This window comes from Heptranchias perlo, chromosome X, assembly GCF_035084215.1.
Source record: "Heptranchias perlo isolate sHepPer1 chromosome X, sHepPer1.hap1, whole genome shotgun sequence".
In the NCBI taxonomy this organism is placed as follows: Eukaryota; Metazoa; Chordata; class Chondrichthyes; order Hexanchiformes; family Hexanchidae; genus Heptranchias; species Heptranchias perlo.
The window spans coordinates 15,643,607-15,664,394 of record NC_090370.1 but is presented as its reverse complement, the minus strand read 5'-3'; the positions used below and the strand labels follow the sequence as shown (position 1 = coordinate 15,664,394).

General features: G+C 49.7%; 1 protein-coding gene across 5 annotated transcripts in view; it reads left to right on the top strand.

Moving 5' to 3' along the window:
• The window catches only part of smarcc2 (SWI/SNF related, matrix associated, actin dependent regulator of chromatin, subfamily c, member 2), a 341,362-nt gene that overhangs the window by 278,138 nt on the left and 42,436 nt on the right, over positions 1-20,788 (top strand). For 4 of the 5 annotated variants that reach the window (XM_067976774.1, XM_067976775.1, XM_067976773.1 and 1 more), the window contains exon 27: positions 10,392-10,490. In XM_067976774.1, the coding sequence (XP_067832875.1) occupies positions 10,392-10,490 (99 nt within the window). The remainder of the gene's footprint in view (positions 1-10,391; positions 10,491-20,788) is intronic. The other variant, XM_067976776.1, reaches the window with a different exon arrangement.

Genomic DNA, 20,788 nt, shown 5'->3' with positions numbered 1-20,788 from the left:
GGACTCTTGTACAGTGTCCCAGTCACTGATTAGACAGGACTCTTGTACACTGTCCCAGTCACAGATTAGACAGGACTCTTGTACACTGTCCCAGTCACTGATTAGACAGGACTCTTGTACACTGTCCCAGTCACTGATTAGACAGGACTCTTGCACAGTGTCCCAGTCACTGATCAGACAGGACTCTTGTACAGTGTCCCAGTCACTGATTGGACAGGACTCTTGTACAGTGTCCCAGTCACAGATTAGACAGGACTCTTGTACACTGTCCCAGTCACTGATTAGACAGGACTCTTGTACAGTGTCCCAGTCACTGATCAGACAGGACTCTTGTACAGTGTCCCAGTCACTGATTAGACAGGACTCTTGTACAGTGTCCCAGTCACAGATTAGACAGGACTCTTGTACAGTGTCCCAGTCACTGATTAGACAGGACTCTTGTACACTGTCCCAGTCACTGATCAGACAGGACTCTTGCACAGTGTCCCAGTCACTGATCAGACAGGACTCTTGTACACTGTCCCACTCACTGATCAGACAGGACTCTTGTACACTGTCCCAGTCACTGATTAGACAGGACTCTTGTACACTGTCCCAGTCACTGATCAGACAGGACTCTTGCACAGTGTCCCAGTCACTGATCAGACAGGACTCTTGTACACTGTCCCACTCACTGATTAGACAGGACTCTTGTACAGTGTCCCAGTCACTGATTAGACAGGACTCTTGTACACTGTCCCAGTCACAGATTAGACAGGACTCTTGTACACTGTCCCAGTCACTGATCAGACAGGACTCTTGTACAGTGTCCCAGTCACTGATTAGACAGGACTCTTGTACAGTGTCCCAGTCACTGATTAGACAGGACTCTTGCACAGTGTCCCAGTCACTGATTAGACAGGACTCTTGTACAGTGTCCCAGTCACTGATTAGACAGGACTCTTGTACAGTGTCCCAGTCACAGATTAGACAGGACTCTTGTACACTGTCCCAGTCACTGATTAGACAGAACTCTTGTACAGTGTCCCAGTCACTGATTAGACAGGACCCTTGTACAGTGTCCCAGTCACTGATTAGACAGGACTCTTGTACAGTGTCCCAGTCACTGATTGGACAGGACTCTTGTACAGTGTCCCAGTCACAGATTAGACAGGACTCTTGCACAGTGTCCCAGTCACTGATTGGACAGGACTCTTGTACACTGTCCCAGTCACTGATTGGACAGGACTCTTGCACAGTGTCCCAGTCACTGATTAGACAGGACTCTTGTACACTGTCCCAGTCACTGATTAGACAGGACTCTTGCACAGTGTCCCAGTCACTGATTAGACAGGACTCTTGTACACTGTCCCAGTCACTGATTAGACAGGGCTCTTGTACAGTGTCCCAGTCACTGATTAGACAGGGCTCTTGTACAGTGTCCCAGTCACTGATTAGACAGGGCTCTTGTACACTGCCCCAGTCACTGATTAGACAGGGCTCTTGTACACTGTCCCAGTCACTGATTAGACAGGACTCTTGTACAGTGTCCCAGTCACTGATTAGACAGGACTCTTGTACAGTGTCCCAGTCACTGATTGGACAGGATTCTTGCACAGTGTCCCAGTCACTGATTAGACAGGACTCTTGTACAGTGTCCCAGTCACTGATTAGACAGGACTCTTGTACACTGTCCCAGTCACTGATTAGACAGGACTCTTGTACAGTGTCCCAGTCACTGATCAGACAGGACTCTTGTACAGTGTCCCAGTCACTGATGAGACAGGACTCTTGTACACTGTCCCAGTCACAGATTGGACAGGACTCTTGTACACTGTCCCAGTCACAGATTAGACAGGACTCTTGTACACTGTCCCAGTCACTGATCAGACAGGACTCTTGTACAGTGTCCCAGTCACTGATTAGACAGGACTCTTGTACAGTGTCCCAGTCACTGATTAGACAGGACTCTTGTACAGTGTCCCAGTCACTGATTAGACAGGACTCTTGTACAGTGTCCCAGTCACTGATGAGACAGCACTCTTGTACAGTTTCCCAGTCACAGATTAGACAGGACTCTTGTACACTGTCCCAGTCACTGATTAGACAGGACTCTTGTACAGTGTCCTCGTCACTGATCAGACAGGACTCTTGTACAGTGTCCCAGTCACTGATTAGACAGGACTCTTGTACAGTGTCCCAGTCACTGATTGGACAGGACTCTTGTACAGTGTCCCAGTCACAGATTAGACAGGACTCTTGTCCACTGTCCCAGTCACTGATTGGACAGGACTCTTGTACACTGTCCCAGTCACTGATCAGACAGGACTCTTGCACAGTGTCCCAGTCACTGATCAGACAGGACTCTTGTACACTGTCCCAGTCACTGATTAGACAGGACTCTTGCACACTGTCCCAGTCACTGATTAGACAGGACTCTTGTACAGTGTCCCAGTCACTGATTAGACAGGACTCTTGTACACTGTCCCAGTCACTGATTAGACAGGACCCTTGTACAGTGTCCCAGTCACTGATTAGACAGGACTCTTGTGCACTGTCCCAGTAACTGATGAGACAGGACTCTTGGACAGTGTCCCAGTCACTGATTAGACAGGACTCTTGTACAGTGTCCCAGTCACTGATCAGACAGGACTCTTGTACAGTGTCCCAGTCACTGATTGGACAGGACTCTTGTACATTGTCCCAGTCACTGATTGGACAGGACTCTTGTACAGTGTCCCAGTCACTGATTAGACAGGACTCTTGTACAGTGTCCCAGTCACTGATTAGACAGGACTCTTGTACACTGTCCCAGTCACAGATTAGACAGGACTCTTGTACACTGTCCCAGTCACTGATTGGACAGGACTCTTGTGCACTGTCCCAGTCACTGATTGGACAGGACTCTTGTGCACTGTCCCAGTCACTGATTCGACAGGACTCTTGTACACTGTCCCAGTCACTGATTGGACAGGACTCTTGTACAGTGTCCCAGTCACTGATTAGACAGGACTCTTGTCCAGTGTCCCAGTCACTGATTAGACAGGACTCTTGTACACTGTCCCAGTCACTGATTAGACAGGACTCTTGCACAGTGTCCCAGTCACTGATTGGACAGGACTCTTGTACACTGTCCCAGTCACTGATGAGACAGGACTCTTGCACAGTGTCCCAGTCACTGATTAGACAGGACTCTTGCACAGTGTCCCAGTCACTGATTCGACAGGACTCTTGCACACTGTCCCAGTCACTGATTAGACAGGACTCTTGCACAGTGTCCCAGTCACTGATTAGACAGGACTCTTGTACACTGTCCCAGTCACTGATTAGACAGGACTCTTGTACAGTGTCCCAGTCACTGATTAGACAGGACTCTTGTACAGTGTCCCAGTCACTGATTAGACAGGACTCTTGTACAGTGTCCCAGTCACTGATCAGACAGGACTCTTGTACAGTGTCCCAGTCACTGATTGGACAGGACTCTTGTACAGTGTCCCAGTCACAGATTAGACAGGACTCTTGTACACTGTCCCAGTCACTGATTAGACAGGACTCTTGTACAGTGTCCCAGTCACTGATCAGACAGGACTCTTGTACAGTGTCCCAGTCACTGATTAGACAGGACTCTTGTACAGTGTCCCAGTCACAGATTAGACAGGACTCTTGTACAGTGTCCCAGTCACTGATTAGACAGGACTCTTGTGCACTGTCCCAGTCACTGATCAGACAGGACTCTTGCACAGTGTCCCAGTCACTGATCAGACAGGACTCTTGTACACTGTCCCACTCACTGATTAGACAGGACTCTTGCACAGTGTCCCAGTCACTGATTGGACAGGACTCTTGTACACTGTCCCAGTCACTGATTAGACAGGACTCTTGTACACTGTCCCAGTCACTGATTAGACAGGACTCTTGCACAGTGTCCCAGTCACTGATTAGACAGGACTCTTGTACACTGTCCCAGTCACTGATTAGACAGGACTCTTGCACAGTGTCCCAGTCACTGATTAGACAGGACTCTTGTGCACTGTCCCAGTCACTGATTAGACAGGACTCTTGCACAGTGTCCCAGTCACTGATTAGACAGGACTCTTGTACACTGTCCCAGTCACTGATTAGACAGGACCCTTGTACAGTGTCCCAGTCACTGATTAGACAGGACTCTTGTACAGTGTCCCAGTCACTGATTGGACAGGACTCTTGTACAGTGTCCCAGTCACAGATTAGACAGGACTCTTGCACAGTGTCCCAGTCACTGATTGGACAGGACTCTTGTACACTGTCCCAGTCACTGATTGGACAGGACTCTTGCACAGTGTCCCAGTCACTGATTGGACAGGACTCTTGTACACTGTCCCAGTCACTGATTAGACAGGACTCTTGCACAGTGTCCCAGTCACTGATTAGACAGGACTCTTGTACACTGTCCCAGTCACTGATTAGACAGGGCTCTTGTACAGTGTCCCAGTCACTGATTAGACAGGGCTCTTGTACAGTGTCCCAGTCACTGATTAGACAGGGCTCTTGTACACTGCCCCAGTCACTGATTAGACAGGGCTCTTGTACACTGTCCCAGTCACTGATTGGACAGGACTCTTGTACAGTGTCCCAGTCACTGATTAGACAGGACTCTTGTACAGTGTCCCAGTCACTGATTGGACAGGATTCTTGCACAGTGTCCCAGTCACTGATTGGACAGGACTCTTGTACACTGTCCCAGTCACTGATTGGACAGGACTCTTGCACAGTGTCCCAGTCACTGATTGGACAGGACTCTTGTACACTGTCCCAGTCACTGATTAGACAGGACTCTTGCACAGTGTCCCAGTCACTGATTAGACAGGACTCTTGTACACTGTCCCAGTCACTGATTAGACAGGGCTCTTGTACAGTGTCCCAGTCACTGATTAGACAGGGCTCTTGTACAGTGTCCCAGTCACTGATTAGACAGGGCTCTTGTACACTGCCCCAGTCACTGATTAGACAGGGCTCTTGTACACTGTCCCAGTCACTGATTAGACAGGACTCTTGTACAGTGTCCCAGTCACTGATTAGACAGGACTCTTGTACAGTGTCCCAGTCACTGATCAGACAGGACTCTTGTACAGTGTCCCAGTCACTGATGAGACAGGACTCTTGTACACTGTCCCAGTCACAGATTGGACAGGACTCTTGTACACTGTCCCAGTCACAGATCAGACAGGACTCTTGTACACTGTCCCAGTCACTGATCAGACAGGACTCTTGTACAGTGTCCCAGTCACTGATTAGACAGGACTCTTGTACAGTGTCCCAGTCACTGATTTGACAGGACTCTTGTACACTGTCCCAGTCACTGATTTGACAGGACTCTTGTACACTGTCCCAGTCACTGATTAGACAGGACCCTTGTACAGTGTCCCAGTCACTGATTTGACAGGACTCTTGTACACTGTCCCAGTCACTGATTCGACAGGACTCTTGTACAGTGTCCCAGTCACTGATTAGACAGGACTCTTGTCCAGTGTCCCAGTCACTGATTAGACAGGACTCTTGTACAGTGTCCCAGTCACTGATTAGACAGGACTCTTGTACAGTGTCCCAGTCACTGATTAGACAGGACTCTTGTACAGTGTCCCAGTCACTGATTAGACAGGACTCTTGTACACTGTCCCAGTCACTGATTAGACAGGACTCTTGTACACTGTCCCAGTCACTGATTAGACAGGACTCTTGTACACTGTCCCAGTCACTGATGAGACAGGACTCTTGTACACTGTCCCAGTCACTGATTAGACAGGACTCTTGTGCACTGTCCCAGTCACTGATGAGACAGGACTCTTGTACACTGTCCCAGTCACTGATTAGACAGGACTCTTGTACACTGTCCCAGTCACTGATTAGACAGGACTCTTGTACACTGTCCCAGTCACTGATTAGACAGGACTCTTGTGCAGTGTCCCAGTCACTGATTAGACAGGACTCTTGTACACTGTCCCAGTCACTGATTGGACAGGACTCTTGTACACTGTCCCAGTCACTGATTGGACAGGACTCTTGTGCAGTGTCCCAGTCACTGATTAGACAGGACCCTTGTGCAGTGTCCCAGTCACTGATTAGACAGGACTCTTGTGCAGTGTCCCAGTCACTGATTGGATAGGACCCTTGTGCAGTGTCCCAGTCACTGATTAGACAGGACTTTTGTACACTGTCCCAGTCACTGATTGGACAGGACTCTTGTGCACTGTCCCAGTCTCTGATTGGACAGGACTCTTGTACACTGTCCCAGTCACTGATTAGACAGGACTCTTGTACACTGTCCCAGTCACTGATTAGACAGGACTCTTGTACAGTGTCCCAGTCACTGATTAGACAGGACTCTTGTACAGTGTCCCAGTCACTGATTAGACAGGACTCTTGTACACTGTCCCAGTCACTGATTAGACAGGACTCTTGTACACTGTCCCAGTCACTGATGAGACAGGACTCTTGTGCAGTGTCCCAGTCACTGATTAGACAGGACTCTTGTCCACTGTCCCAGTCACTGATTGGACAGGACTCTTGTGCAGTGTCCCAGTCACTGATGAGACAGGACTCTTGTACAGTGTCCCAGTCACTGATTAGACAGGACCCTTGTACACTGTCCCAGTCACTGATTGGACAGGACTCTTGTGCAGTGTCCCAGTCACTGATTAGACAGGACTCTTGTACACTGTCCCAGTCACTGATTGGACAGGACTCTTGTACACTGTCCCAGTCACTGATTAGACAGGACTCTTGTACACTGTCCCAGTCACTGATTGGACAGGACTCTTGTGCAGTGTCCCAGTCACTGATGAGACAGGACTCTTGTACAGTGTCCCAGTCACTGATTAGACAGGACTCTTGTACACTGTCCCAGTCACTGATTGGACAGGACTCTTGTGCAGTGTCCCAGTCACTGATGAGACAGGACTCTTGTACACTGTCCCAGTCACTGATTAGACAGGACCCTTGTACACTGTCCCAGTCACTGATTAGACAGGACTCTTGTACACTGTCCCAGTCACTGATTAGACAGGACTCTTGTGCAGTGTCCCAGTCACTGATTAGACAGGACTCTTGTACACTGTCCCAGTCACTGATTAGACAGGACTCTTGTACACTGTCCCAGTCACTGATTAGACAGGACTCTTGTGCAGTGTCCCAGTCACTGATTAGACAGGACTCTTGTACACTGTCCCAGTCACTGATTAGACAGGACTCTTGTGCAGTGTCCCAGTCACTGATTAGACAGGACTCTTGTACAGTGTCCCAGTCACTGATTAGACAGGACTCTTGTACAGTGTCCCAGTCACAGGTGAGGCCTCATGGATTCCAAGTTTTCGGCTGCAAACAAGACTTTGTTCACAAGAACTGTGTGGCGGTCACTTCCACCAATGTTATCATGTACTGACACATCTGTGGCAGGTAAGTCGGTGAGGACAAGGCCAAGTTGGTCACTTGATGGTGTTGGTTCCCTCACCACCTGACTCAGGCCCAGTCTGAAAGCTGTATTCTTCAGGACTCGGCCAGCTTGGTCAGGTGTGGTATCACCGACTTTGAACTCCCTGCCCAGAGTACATCCTGTGCCTTTTCTCCCCTCACAGCTTCCTCCAAATGATGTTCAACATATCACTGTGCCCCCACCTCTGGTGGGTGTATCCTGTCGGTGGGACAGGACATACTCAGGGATAGTGATAGAGGAGTCTGAGACGTTGGCTGATATGTATGATTCTGTGAGTAAGACTATGTCAGGCTGTTACTTGACTAGTCTGTGGGACAGCTCTCCCAACTTGGGTACCAGACCCCTAGTTGTGAGGAGGAATTAACAGGGTTGATTGGGCTGGGATTGCCTGAGTCCTATCCTGATGATGATGTCTGGGTCATTGCTGATCGGCCCGTCCAATTTTCTTCCTATTGTTGAACTTTGCAGCGATTGTTCACAAATTATGATTTATTGGGGCCACTTCAGAGGACATTGACGATACAGTGCGGGACTGGAGTCACGTGTAGGTCAGACCAGGTAGGGGTGGCAGGTTCCCCTCCCTGAAGGACATTGGTGAACCAGTTGGGTTTTTACAACAATCCGGTAGCTTTTCATGGTCATTTTCCTGGTGCCAGCCCACAAATTTAACAGATTTATTGAATTCATTTTCACAACTTGCCAGGGTGGGATTTAAACTTGGAACCTGTGGCTTGCTGGCCCAGTGCCAGAACCACTGTGCTACCATACACATTCTTGGATTATCTTTTTAGTCCTCATGGGCCCTGGCTGTTTCCCTATTTGTTTACTGCCTGACTTCTTTTATGCTTTCTGTTAGCCTTTGTAATCCCCCTTTCTGCTTCCCTGCTATACTTTTTTGTATTTCTCAATTTTCTTCTGTATTATGCCCCTGCATTGTATATTGATTTGCTGTGACATTGCTCAAAGGAACAGGAGTAGGCCATGCATCCCCTTGTGCCTGCTCCACCATTCAATGAGGTAATGACTGTAACTCCATCTACCCGCCATAGCTCCATATCCTTTAATACCCTTACCCAACACAAATCTACCGATCTCAGCCTTGAAAGCTCCAATTGACCCCCAGCATCCACAGCCTTTTTGTGGGGGGGGGGAGAGTTCCAGATTCCCACTACCCTTTGTGTGGAGAAGTGCTTCCTGATTTCATCCCTGAACAGCCTAGCTCTAATTTTAAGATTGTGCCTCCTTCGTTCCTGACTCCCCACCAGAGGAAATAGTTTCTCTCGATCTACATTTTTAACACCTTAATTAGATCACCTCTCAACCTTCCAAACTCAAAGGAATGTATTCATTTATTTAAGAATAATTGAATTGAATAGGCCTTAGCTAGGGTTCCCAAACTTCCCAGTTTCGGCCCGAGTCTACCGCAATTTCCTGCAGAGCCGGGAGCGGCATTGAGAGAGCAGCAGCCAGTAAAGGGGTGAGTGAAACCTGGAAACTTTACTCTGAGTAAATAGTGAAAGATTGCTTCCATTGGTGGGCAAATAGGGAACTAGGGGACGGAAACCAAGGATTCTCACTGGAAAAAACAAGGGGGAAGGGAGGAGGAAGGTTCTTGAACTGAGGGCTGTTAGACCATGAGATGCTTCACCACACGTGGATATTGAGGTAGAGACTAACAGTTCAATTAAAAGGGAATGAGATGAATATTTGAAAAGGAGGAATATAAAAGGATCTGGGGGAATGGGGTTCCAGGAGAGAGCACCGGGGCCGAATGGCCTCCTCCTGTACTACAATTTCTATCATCCTATGAAAACTCTTTTATTGACACTGAGCCCAAGAGGTGGTTAGAAATTTAGAAATGTTGGTGTTGAGCTGAGTTTAGGACACTGTGCCCTGTAAGAAGTGCCCCTAACACTGACCCTACTGCCCTTTGTGCGATCTCTTGGTTTGGTTCAGGTCTGTACCGGACTGTTTTGACGTCTGAAGTCCAAGTACAGATCAGTAATGACAGGTTCCCAGTTCACACGGAACCAGAGTCCAAGGAGATAGGGAGAGATGGGCCTTATTGAGAGTAGCATCAACTGGGGATCCTGACTGCACCTTGTGCAGTGCATGGGATTTCTGGCTCTAGTTTCAGGTGGCTATCAGTGGGTTATAGGATTACTACTAGTTACAAGTAGGATATCAGAGCATTACACAAATAGACTATTAGTGAGGTATTGTATTACTGTTGGCTATGAAGAGAATCTGAGTGTTACCAGTATTAATATTAGTTATCAGTGCAATTTCAGTTAGATACCATTAGTTGCTGGTGGAACTAAAGTTCCTCCCACCTCTGGTTTTCCTCTATGAATCAATCCATCGCCTTCTGTTTCCCCTCTGCCCCCGCCCCCGGTCTCCCCTCTTGCGCCCCCGCCCCCGGTCTCCCCTCTTGCGCCCCCGCCCCCGGTCTCCCCTCTTGCGCCCCCGCCCCCTCGGTTTACCTCCCCTCATCCCTCTCCCCCCGCCCCCACCCCCTGCTCACAGGCGGCCTCCTGTTTCTGGAAATTTCTCGCACAACAGCTGCTGGCGTGAAACCACGAGCAAAAATAATTGACCACAGGGAACCCAAACTTTATACAGTAAATGCACTAACTTTTGTAGAGGTCACGTGATCCTGCATCACATGGTCAGATGTCATGTGGTCAGAGCATCACGCGAATGCCTCCAACCAGTGATGACAACCCAGGCTTAGTAACTGCTATCTCTGACTTTGCTGGCGCACAAATTGAGATCAGGCTTTACTTTTAGTTACAACGTTCAAATATTTTTGGTGTACTGGAAGAGGTGCAGTGGCTGCCTTCTGTGTTTGAATTTTTAATAAGTACTGAAAATGGGACTCCTTGAAAATAATGTGTGCTGATTTGCCACTAATAGAAATTGAAAGTTGCTTTTTCTCTTGCAGGTCAACCACCGTTTCCAAGTCAACAAACTCCAAACCAACTGATGCCCAGTAACATGCCAGTTGGCATGCCTGCGAACATGTCTGGTAATATGGCTGCTGGTATGCCTTGTGCTGTGCCAGCCAATATTGCATGTAGCATGGGTAGTGCCATCACAGAAAACGTTCCAGTTAACCTCCCTGCGAGCATGCCAAACCCAGTGCATGGTAATATACCCAGCAGCATGTCTGGGGTTGTGACTGGCAACATGTGTGCAGGGTTGCCGGGAAGTTTGCCTGTAGATCTGCCTAGCTCTGTTCATCCTAACATACCAGGAAACATCATTCCACCCTCCATGTCTCTAACTTCCACCCCAGGGTCGGCAGCTGCCCAAAGCCCTGCTATTGTAGCTGCCATGCAGGGAAACTCAAGTCCATTGCCAGGTGAGAAGAGATGCTTGGCATTTTATTGTTGTGGCTGCATTTGATTGTAAATGTGCTTGCCCACCTCATACATGAAACATACAACAAGAGATTTGTAGGAGCTAGTTCTTCTGAATTGCACAAACTATGATTTTTTTAAGTCTTAGGCTAGGTCTAAGATAGATTCCCAGTCTCAAAGGACATCACCATTGGGCTTCCACTGAGCAGAAATCTGCTAGTTTCTGCGATGTTGTTTGAGTAGGAGCGAGGAAAATGATCTGGAGTCGATACCTTCCTATTCTGCTGGAGAGCACTTTTCCGGAGTGTGAGGAAAGAACATGAACGATGCTGTTTCTGGTGGGGCTACTTGAGGAGGGAAATCACAAAATCTAAAATTAAATGAAGGCAGGTGGGATAGGAGACAGAACGTTAGATGCTGTCCTTTCACACTCTGGGACTGGGTGATATAGTGGGTTATCACACTGTCCTCTCACACTCTGGGACTGGGTGATACAGTGGGTTATCACACTGTCCTCCCACACTCTGGGACCGGGTGATACAGTGGGTCATCAGACTGTCCTTTCACACTCTGGGACTGGGTGATACAGTGGGTTATCACACTGTCCTCCCACACTCTGGGACCGGGTGATACAGTGGGTCATCAGACTGTCCTTTCACACTCTGGGACCGGGTGATACAGTGGGTTATCACACTGTCCTTTCACACTCTGGGACTGGGTGATACAGTGGGTTATCACACTGCCTTTTCACACTCTGGGACTGGGTGATACAGTGGGTTATCACACTGTCCTTTCACACTCTGGGACTGGGTGATACAGTCGGTTATCGCACTGTCCTTTCACACTCTGGGACTGGGTAATACAGTGGGTTATCACACTGTCCTTTCACACTCTGGGACTGGGTGACACAGTGGGTTATCACACTGTCCTTTCACACTCTGGGACGAGGTGATACAGTGGGTCATCACACTGTCCTTTCACACTCTGGGACTGGGTGATACAGTGGGTTATCACACTGTCCTTTCACACTCTGGGACTGGGTGATACAGTGGGTTATCACACTGTCCTTTCACACTCTGGGACTGGGTGATAGTGTGTTATCACACTGCCCTTTCACACTCTGGGACCGGGTGATACAGTGGGTTATCACACTGTCCTTTCACACTCTGGGACTGGGTGATACAGTGGGTCATCACACTGTCCTTTCACACTCTGGGACTGGGTGATACAGTGGGTTATCACACTGTCCTTTCACACTCTGGGACTGGGTACAGTCGGTTATCACACTGTCCTTTCACACTCTGGGACTGGGTGATACAGTGGGTTATCACACTGTCCTTTCACACTCTGGGACCGGGTGATACAGTGGGTCATCACACTGTCCTTTCACACTCTGGGACTGTGTGATACAGTGGGTTATCACACTGTCCTTTCACACTCTGGGACTGGGTGATACAGTGGGTTATCACACTGTCCTTTCACACTCTGGGACTGGGTGATACAGTGGGTTATCACGCTGTCCTTTCACACTCTGGGACTGGGTGATACAGTGGGTTATCACACTGTCCTCTCACACTCTGGGACTGGGTGACACAGTGGGTAATCACACTGTCCTTTCACACTCTGTGACTGGGTGATACAGTGGGTTATCACACTGTCCTTTCACACTCTGGGACTGGGTGATACAGTGGGTTATCACACTGTCCTTTCACACTCTGGGACTGGGTGATACAGTGGGTCATCACACTGTCCTTTCACACTCTGGGACTGGGTGATACAGTGGGTTATCACACTGTCCTTTCACACTCTGGGACTGGGTGATACAGTGTGTTCTCACACTGTCCTTTCACACTCTGGGACTGGGTGATACAGTGGGTTATCACACTGTCCTTTCACACTCTGGGACTGGGTGATACAGTGGGTTATCACACTGTCCTTTCACACTCTGGGACTGGGTGATACAGTGGGTTATCACACTGTCCTCTCACACTCTGCGACTGGGTGATACAGTGGGTTATCACACTGTCCTCTCACACTCTGGGACTGGGTGATACAGTGGGTTATCACACTGTCCTCTCACACTCTGGGACTGGGTGATACAGTGGGTTATCACACTGTCCTCCCACACTCTGGGACCGGGTGATACAGTGGGTCATCAGACTGTCCTTTCACACTCTGGGACCGGGTGATACAGTGGGTTATCACACTGTCCTTTCACACTCTGGGACTGGGTGATACAGTGGGTTATCGCACTGTCCTTTCACACTCTGGGACTGGGTGATACAGTGGGTTATCACACTGTCCTTTCACACTCTGGGACTGGGTGATACAGTGGGTTATCACACTGTCCTTTCACACTCTGGGACTGGGTGATACAGTGGGTTATCACACTGTCCTCTCACACTCTGCGACTGGGTGATACAGTGGGTTATCACACTGTCCTCTCACACTCTGGGACTGGGTGATACAGTGGGTTATCACACTGTCCTCTCACACTCTGGGACTGGGTGATACAGTGGGTTATCACACTGTCCTCCCACACTCTGGGACCGGGTGATACAGTGGGTCATCAGACTGTCCTTTCACACTCTGGGACCGGGTGATACAGTGGGTTATCACACTGTCCTTTCACACTCTGGGACTGGGTGATACAGTGGGTTATCGCACTGTCCTTTCACACTCTGTGACTGGGTGATACAGTGGGTTATCACACTGTCCTTTCACACTCTGGGACTGGGTGATACAGTGGGTTATCACACTGTCCTCTCACACTCTGGGACTGGATCATCACACTGTCCTTTCACACTCTGGGACTGGGTGATACAGTGGGTTATCACACTGTCCTCTCACACTCTGGGATTGGGTGATACAGTGGGTTATCACACTGTCCTTTCACACTCTGGGACTGGGTGATACAGTGGGTTATCACACTGTCCTTTCACACTCTGGGACTGGGTGATACAGTGGGTTATCACACTGCCTTTTCACACTCTGGGACTGGGTGATAGTGGGTTATCACACTGTCCTTTCACACTCTGGGACTGGGTGATACAGTCGGTTATCGCACTGTCCTTTCACACTCTGGGACTGGGTAATACAGTGGGTTATCACACTGTCCTTTCACACTCTGGGACTGGGTGATACAGTGGGTTATCACACTGTCCTTTCACACTCTGTGACTGGGTGATACAGTGGGTTATCACACTGTCCTCTCACACTCTGGGACTCGGTGATACAGTGGGTTATCACACTGTCCTTTCACACTCTGGGACTGGGTGATACAGTGGGTCATTACACTGTCCTCTCACACTCTGGGACTGTGTGACACAGTGGGTTATCACACTGTCCTTTCACACTCTGGGACTGGGTGACACAGTGGGTTATCACACTGTCCTTTCACACTCTGGGACTAGGTGATACAGTGGGTCATCACACTGTCCTTTCACACTCTGGGACTGGGTGATACAGTGGGTTATCACACTGTCCTTTCACACTCTGGGACTGGGTGATACAGTGGGTTATCACACTGTCCTTTCACACTCTGGGACTGGGTGATAGTGTGTTATCACACTGCCCTTTCACACTCTGGGACCGGGTGATACAGTGGGTTATCACACTGTCCTTTCACACTCTGGGACTGGGTGATACAGTGGGTTATCACACTGTCCTCTCACACTCTGGGACTGGGTGATACAGTGGGTTATCACACTGTCCTTTCACACTCTGGGACTGGGTGATACAGTGGGTTATCATACTGTCCTTTCACACTCTGGGACTGGGTGATACGGTGGGTTATCACACTGTCCTTTCACACACTGGGACTGTGTGATACAGTGGGTTATCACACTGTCCTTTCACACTCTGGGACTGGGTGATACAGTGGGTTATAACACTGTCCTTGCACACTCTGGGACTGGGTGGTAGTGGGTTGTCACACTGTCCTTTCACACTCAGGGACTGGGTGATACAGTGGGTTATCACACTGTCCTTTCACACTCTGGGACTGGGTGATACAGTCGGTTATCGCACTGTCCTTTCACACTCTGGGACTGGGTAATACAGTGGGTTATCACACTGTCCTTTCACACTCTGGGACTGGGTGACACAGTGGGTTATCACACTGTCCTTTCACACTCTGGGACGAGGTGATACAGTGGGTCATCACACTGTCCTTTCACACTCTGGGACTGGGTGATACAGTGGGTTATCACACTGTCCTTTCACACTCTGGGACTGGGTGATACAGTGGGTTATCACACTGTCCTTTCACACTCTGGGACTGGGTGATAGTGTGTTATCACACTGCCCTTTCACACTCTGGGACCGGGTGATACAGTGGGTTATCACACTGTCCTTTCACACTCTGGGACTGGGTGATACAGTGGGTCATCACACTGTCCTTTCACACTCTGGGACTGGGTGATACAGTGGGTTATCACACTGTCCTTTCACACTCTGGGACTGGGTACAGTCGGTTATCACACTGTCCTTTCACACTCTGGGACTGGGTGATACAGTGGGTTATCACACTGTCCTTTCACACTCTGGGACCGGGTGATACAGTGGGTCATCACACTGTCCTTTCACACTCTGGGACTGTGTGATACAGTGGGTTATCACACTGTCCTTTCACACTCTGGGACTGGGTGATACAGTGGGTTATCACACTGTCCTTTCACACTCTGGGACTGGGTGATACAGTGGGTTATCACACTGTCCTTTCACACTCTGGGACTGGGTGATACAGTGGGTTATCACACTGTCCTCTCACACTCTGGGACTGGGTGACACAGTGGGTAATCACACTGTCCTTTCACACTCTGTGACTGGGTGATACAGTGGGTTATCACACTGTCCTTTCACACTCTGGGACTGGGTGATACAGTGGGTTATCACACTGTCCTTTCACACTCTGGGACTGGGTGATACAGTGGGTTATCACACTGTCCTTTCACACTCTGGGACTGGGTGATACAGTGGGTTATCACACTGTCCTTTCACACTCTGGGACTGGGTGATACAGTGGGTTATCACACTGTCCTCTCACACTCTGCGACTGGGTGATACAGTGGGTTATCACACTGTCCTCTCACACTCTGGGACTGGGTGATACAGTGGGTTATCACACTGTCCTCTCACACTCTGGGACTGGGTGATACAGTGGGTTATCACACTGTCCTCCCACACTCTGGGACCGGGTGATACAGTGGGTCATCAGACTGTCCTTTCACACTCTGGGACCGGGTGATACAGTGGGTTATCACACTGTCCTTTCACACTCTGGGACTGGGTGATACAGTGGGTTATCGCACTGTCCTTTCACACTCTGGGACTGGGTGATACAGTGGGTTATCACACTGTCCTTTCACACTCTGGGACTGGGTGATACAGTGGGTTATCACACTGTCCTTTCACACTCTGGGACTGGGTGATACAGTGGGTTATCACACTGTCCTCTCACACTCTGCGACTGGGTGATACAGTGGGTTATCACACTGTCCTCTCACACTCTGGGACTGGGTGATACAGTGGGTTATCACACTGTCCTCTCACACTCTGGGACTGGGTGATACAGTGGGTTATCACACTGTCCTCCCACACTCTGGGACCGGGTGATACAGTGGGTCATCAGACTGTCCTTTCACACTCTGGGACCGGGTGATACAGTGGGTTATCACACTGTCCTTTCACACTCTGGGACTGGGTGATACAGTGGGTTATCGCACTGTCCTTTCACACTCTGTGACTGGGTGATACAGTGGGTTATCACACTGTCCTTTCACACTCTGGGACTGGGTGATACAGTGGGTTATCACACTGTCCTCTCACACTCTGGGACTGGATCATCACACTGTCCTTTCACACTCTGGGACTGGGTGATACAGTGGGTTATCACACTGTCCTCTCACACTCTGGGATTGGGTGATACAGTGGGTTATCACACTGTCCTTTCACACTCTGGGACTGGGTGATACAGTGGGTTATCACACTGTCCTTTCACACTCTGGGACTGGGTGATACAGTGGGTTATCACACTGCCTTTTCACACTCTGGGACTGGGTGATAGTGGGTTATCACACTGTCCTTTCACACTCTGGGACTGGGTGATACAGTCGGTTATCGCACTGTCCTTTCACACTCTGGGACTGGGTAATACAGTGGGTTATCACACTGTCCTTTCACACTCTGGGACTGGGTGATACAGTGGGTTATCACACTGTCCTTTCACACTCTGTGACTGGGTGATACAGTGGGTTATCACACTGTCCTCTCACACTCTGGGACTCGGTGATACAGTGGGTTATCACACTGTCCTTTCACACTCTGGGACTGGGTGATACAGTGGGTCATTACACTGTCCTCTCACACTCTGGGACTGTGTGACACAGTGGGTTATCACACTGTCCTTTCACACTCTGGGACTGGGTGACACAGTGGGTTATCACACTGTCCTTTCACACTCTGGGACTAGGTGATACAGTGGGTCATCACACTGTCCTTTCACACTCTGGGACTGGGTGATACAGTGGGTTATCACACTGTCCTTTCACACTCTGGGACTGGGTGATACAGTGGGTTATCACACTGTCCTTTCACACTCTGGGACTGGGTGATAGTGTGTTATCACACTGCCCTTTCACACTCTGGGACCGGGTGATACAGTGGGTTATCACACTGTCCTTTCACACTCTGGGACTGGGTGATACAGTGGGTTATCACACTGTCCTCTCACACTCTGGGACTGGGTGATACAGTGGGTTATCACACTGTCCTTTCACACTCTGGGACTGGGTGATACAGTGGGTTATCATACTGTCCTTTCACACTCTGGGACTGGGTGATACGGTGGGTTATCACACTGTCCTTTCACACACTGGGACTGTGTGATACAGTGGGTTATCACACTGTCCTTTCACACTCTGGGACTGGGTGATACAGTGGGTTATAACACTGTCCTTGCACACTCTGGGACTGGGTGGTAGTGGGTTGTCACACTGTCCTTTCACACTCAGGGACTGGGTGATACAGTGGGTTATCACACTGTCCTTTCACACTCTGGGACTGGGTGATACAGTGGGTCATCACACTGTCCTTTCACACTCTGGGACTGGGTGATACAGTGGGTTATCGCACTGTCCTTTCACACTCTGGGACTGGGTGATACAGTGGGTTATCACACTGTCCTCTCACACACTGGGACTGGGTACAGTCGGTTATCACACTGTCCTTTCACACTCTGGGACTGGGTGATACAGTGGGTCATCACACTGTCCTTTCACACTGTGGGACTGGGTGATACAGTGGGTTATCACACTGTCCTTTCACACTCTGGGACTAGGTGATACAGTGGGTCATCACACTGTCCTTTCACACTCTGGGACTGGGTGATACAGTGGGTTATCACACTGTCCTTTCACACTCTGGGACTGGGTGATACAGTGGGTTATCACACTGTCCTTTCACACTCTGGGACTGGGTGATAGTGTGTTATCACACTGCCCTTTCACACTCTGGGACCGGGTGATACAGTGGGTTATCACACTGTCCTTTCACACTCTGGGACTGGGTGATACAGTGGGTCATCACACTGTCCTTTCACACTCTGGGAGTGGGTGATACAGTGGGTTATCACACTGTCCTTTCACACTCTGGGACTGGGTGATACAGTGGGTTATCACACTGTCCTTTCACACTCTGGGACTGGGTGATACGGTGGGTTATCACACTGTCCTTTCACACACTGGGACTGTGTGATACAGTGGGTTATCACACTGTCCTTTCACACTCTGGGACTGGGTGATACAGTGGGTTATAACACTGTCCTTTCACACTCTGGGACTGGGTGGTAGTGGGTTGTCACACTGTCCTTTCACACTCTGGGACTGGGTGATACAGTGGGTTATCGCACTGTCCTTTCACACTCTGGGACTGGGTGATACAGTGGGTTATCACACTGTCCTCTCACACACTGGGACTGGGTACAGTCGGTTATCACACTGTCCTCTCACACTCTGGGACTGGGTGATACAGTGGGTCATCACACTGTCCTTTCACACTCTGGGACTGGGTGATACAGTGGGTTATCACACTGTCCTCTCACACTCTGGGACTGGGTGATACAGTGGGTCATCACACTGTCCTTTCACACTCTGGGACTGGGTGATACAGTGGGTTATCGCACTGTCCTTTCACACTCTGGGACTGGGTGATACAGTGGGTCATCACACTGTCCTTTCACACTCTGGGACTGGGTGATACAGTGGGTTATCACACTGTCCTTTCACACTCTGGGACTGGGTGATACAGTGGGTTATCACACTGTCCTTTCACACTCTGGGACTGGGTGATAGTGTGTTATCACACTGCCCTTTCACACTCTGGGACCGGGTGATACAGTTGGTTATCACACTGTCCTTTCACACTCTGGGACTGGGTGATACAGTGGGTTATCACACTGTCCTTTCACACTCTGGGACTGGGTGATACAGTGGGTCATCACACTGTCCTTTCACACTCTGGGACTGGGTGATACAGTGGGTTATCACACTGTCCTTTCACACTCTGGGACTGGGTGATAAAGTGGGTTATCACACTGTCCTTTCACACTCTGGGACTGGGTGATACAGTGTGTTCTCACACTGTCCTTTCACACTCTGGGACTGGGTGATACAGTGGGTTATCGCACTGTCCTCTCACACTCTGGGACTGGGTGATACAGTGGGTTATCACACTGTCCTTTCACACTCTGGGACTGGGTGATACAGTGGGTTATCGCACTGTCCTCTCACACTCTGGGACTGGGTGATACAGTGGGTTATCACACTGTCCTTTCACACTCTGGGACTGGGTGATACAGTGGGTTATCACACTGTCCTTTCACACTCTGGGACTGGGTGATACAGTGGGTTATCACACTGTCCTTTCACACTCTGGGACTGGGTGATACGGTGGGTTATCACACTGTCCTTTCACACACTGGGACTGTGTGATACAGTGGGTTATCACACTGTCCTTTCACACTCTGGGACTGGGTGATACAGTGGGTTATCACACTGTCGTTTCACACTCTGGGACTGGGTGGTACAGTGTGTTATCACACTGTCCTTTCACACTCTGGGACTGGGTGATACAGTGGGTTATCACACTGTCCTCTCACACTCTGGGACTGGGTGATACAGTGGGTTATCACACTGTCCTTTCACACTCTGGGACTGGGTGATGCAGTGGGTTATCGCACTGTCCTTTCACACTCTGGGACTGGGTGATACAGTGGGTTATCACACTGTCCTCTCACACTCTGGGACTGGGTACAGTCGGTTATCACACTGTCCTTTCACACTCTGGGACTGGGTGATACAGTGGGTCATCACACTGTCCTTTCACACTCTGGGACTGGGTGATACAGTGGGTTATCACACTGTCCTTTCACACTCTGGGACTGGGTGATACAGTGGGTTATCACACTGTCCTCTCACACTCTGGGACTGGGTGATACAGTGGGTTATCACACTGTCCTTTCACACTCTGGGACTGGGTGATACGGTGGGTTATCACACTGTCCTTTCACACACTGGGACTGTGTGATACAGTGGGTTATCACACTGTCCTTTCACACTCTGGGACTGGGTGGTAGTGGGTTGTCACACTGTCCTTTCACACTCTGGGACTGGGTGATACAGTGGGTTATCGCACTGTCCTTTCGCACTCTGGGACTGGGTGATACAGTGGGTTATCACACTGTCCTCTCACACACTGGGACTGGGTACAGTCGGTTATCACACTGTCCTCTCACACTCTGGGACTGGGTGATACAGTGGGTCATCACACTGTCCTTTCACACTCTGGGACTGGGTGATACAGTGGGTTATCACACTGTCCTCTCACACTCTGGGACTGGGTGATACAGTGGGTCATCACACTGTCCTTTCACACTCTGGGACTGGGTGATACAGTGGGTTATCACACTGTCCTTTCACAC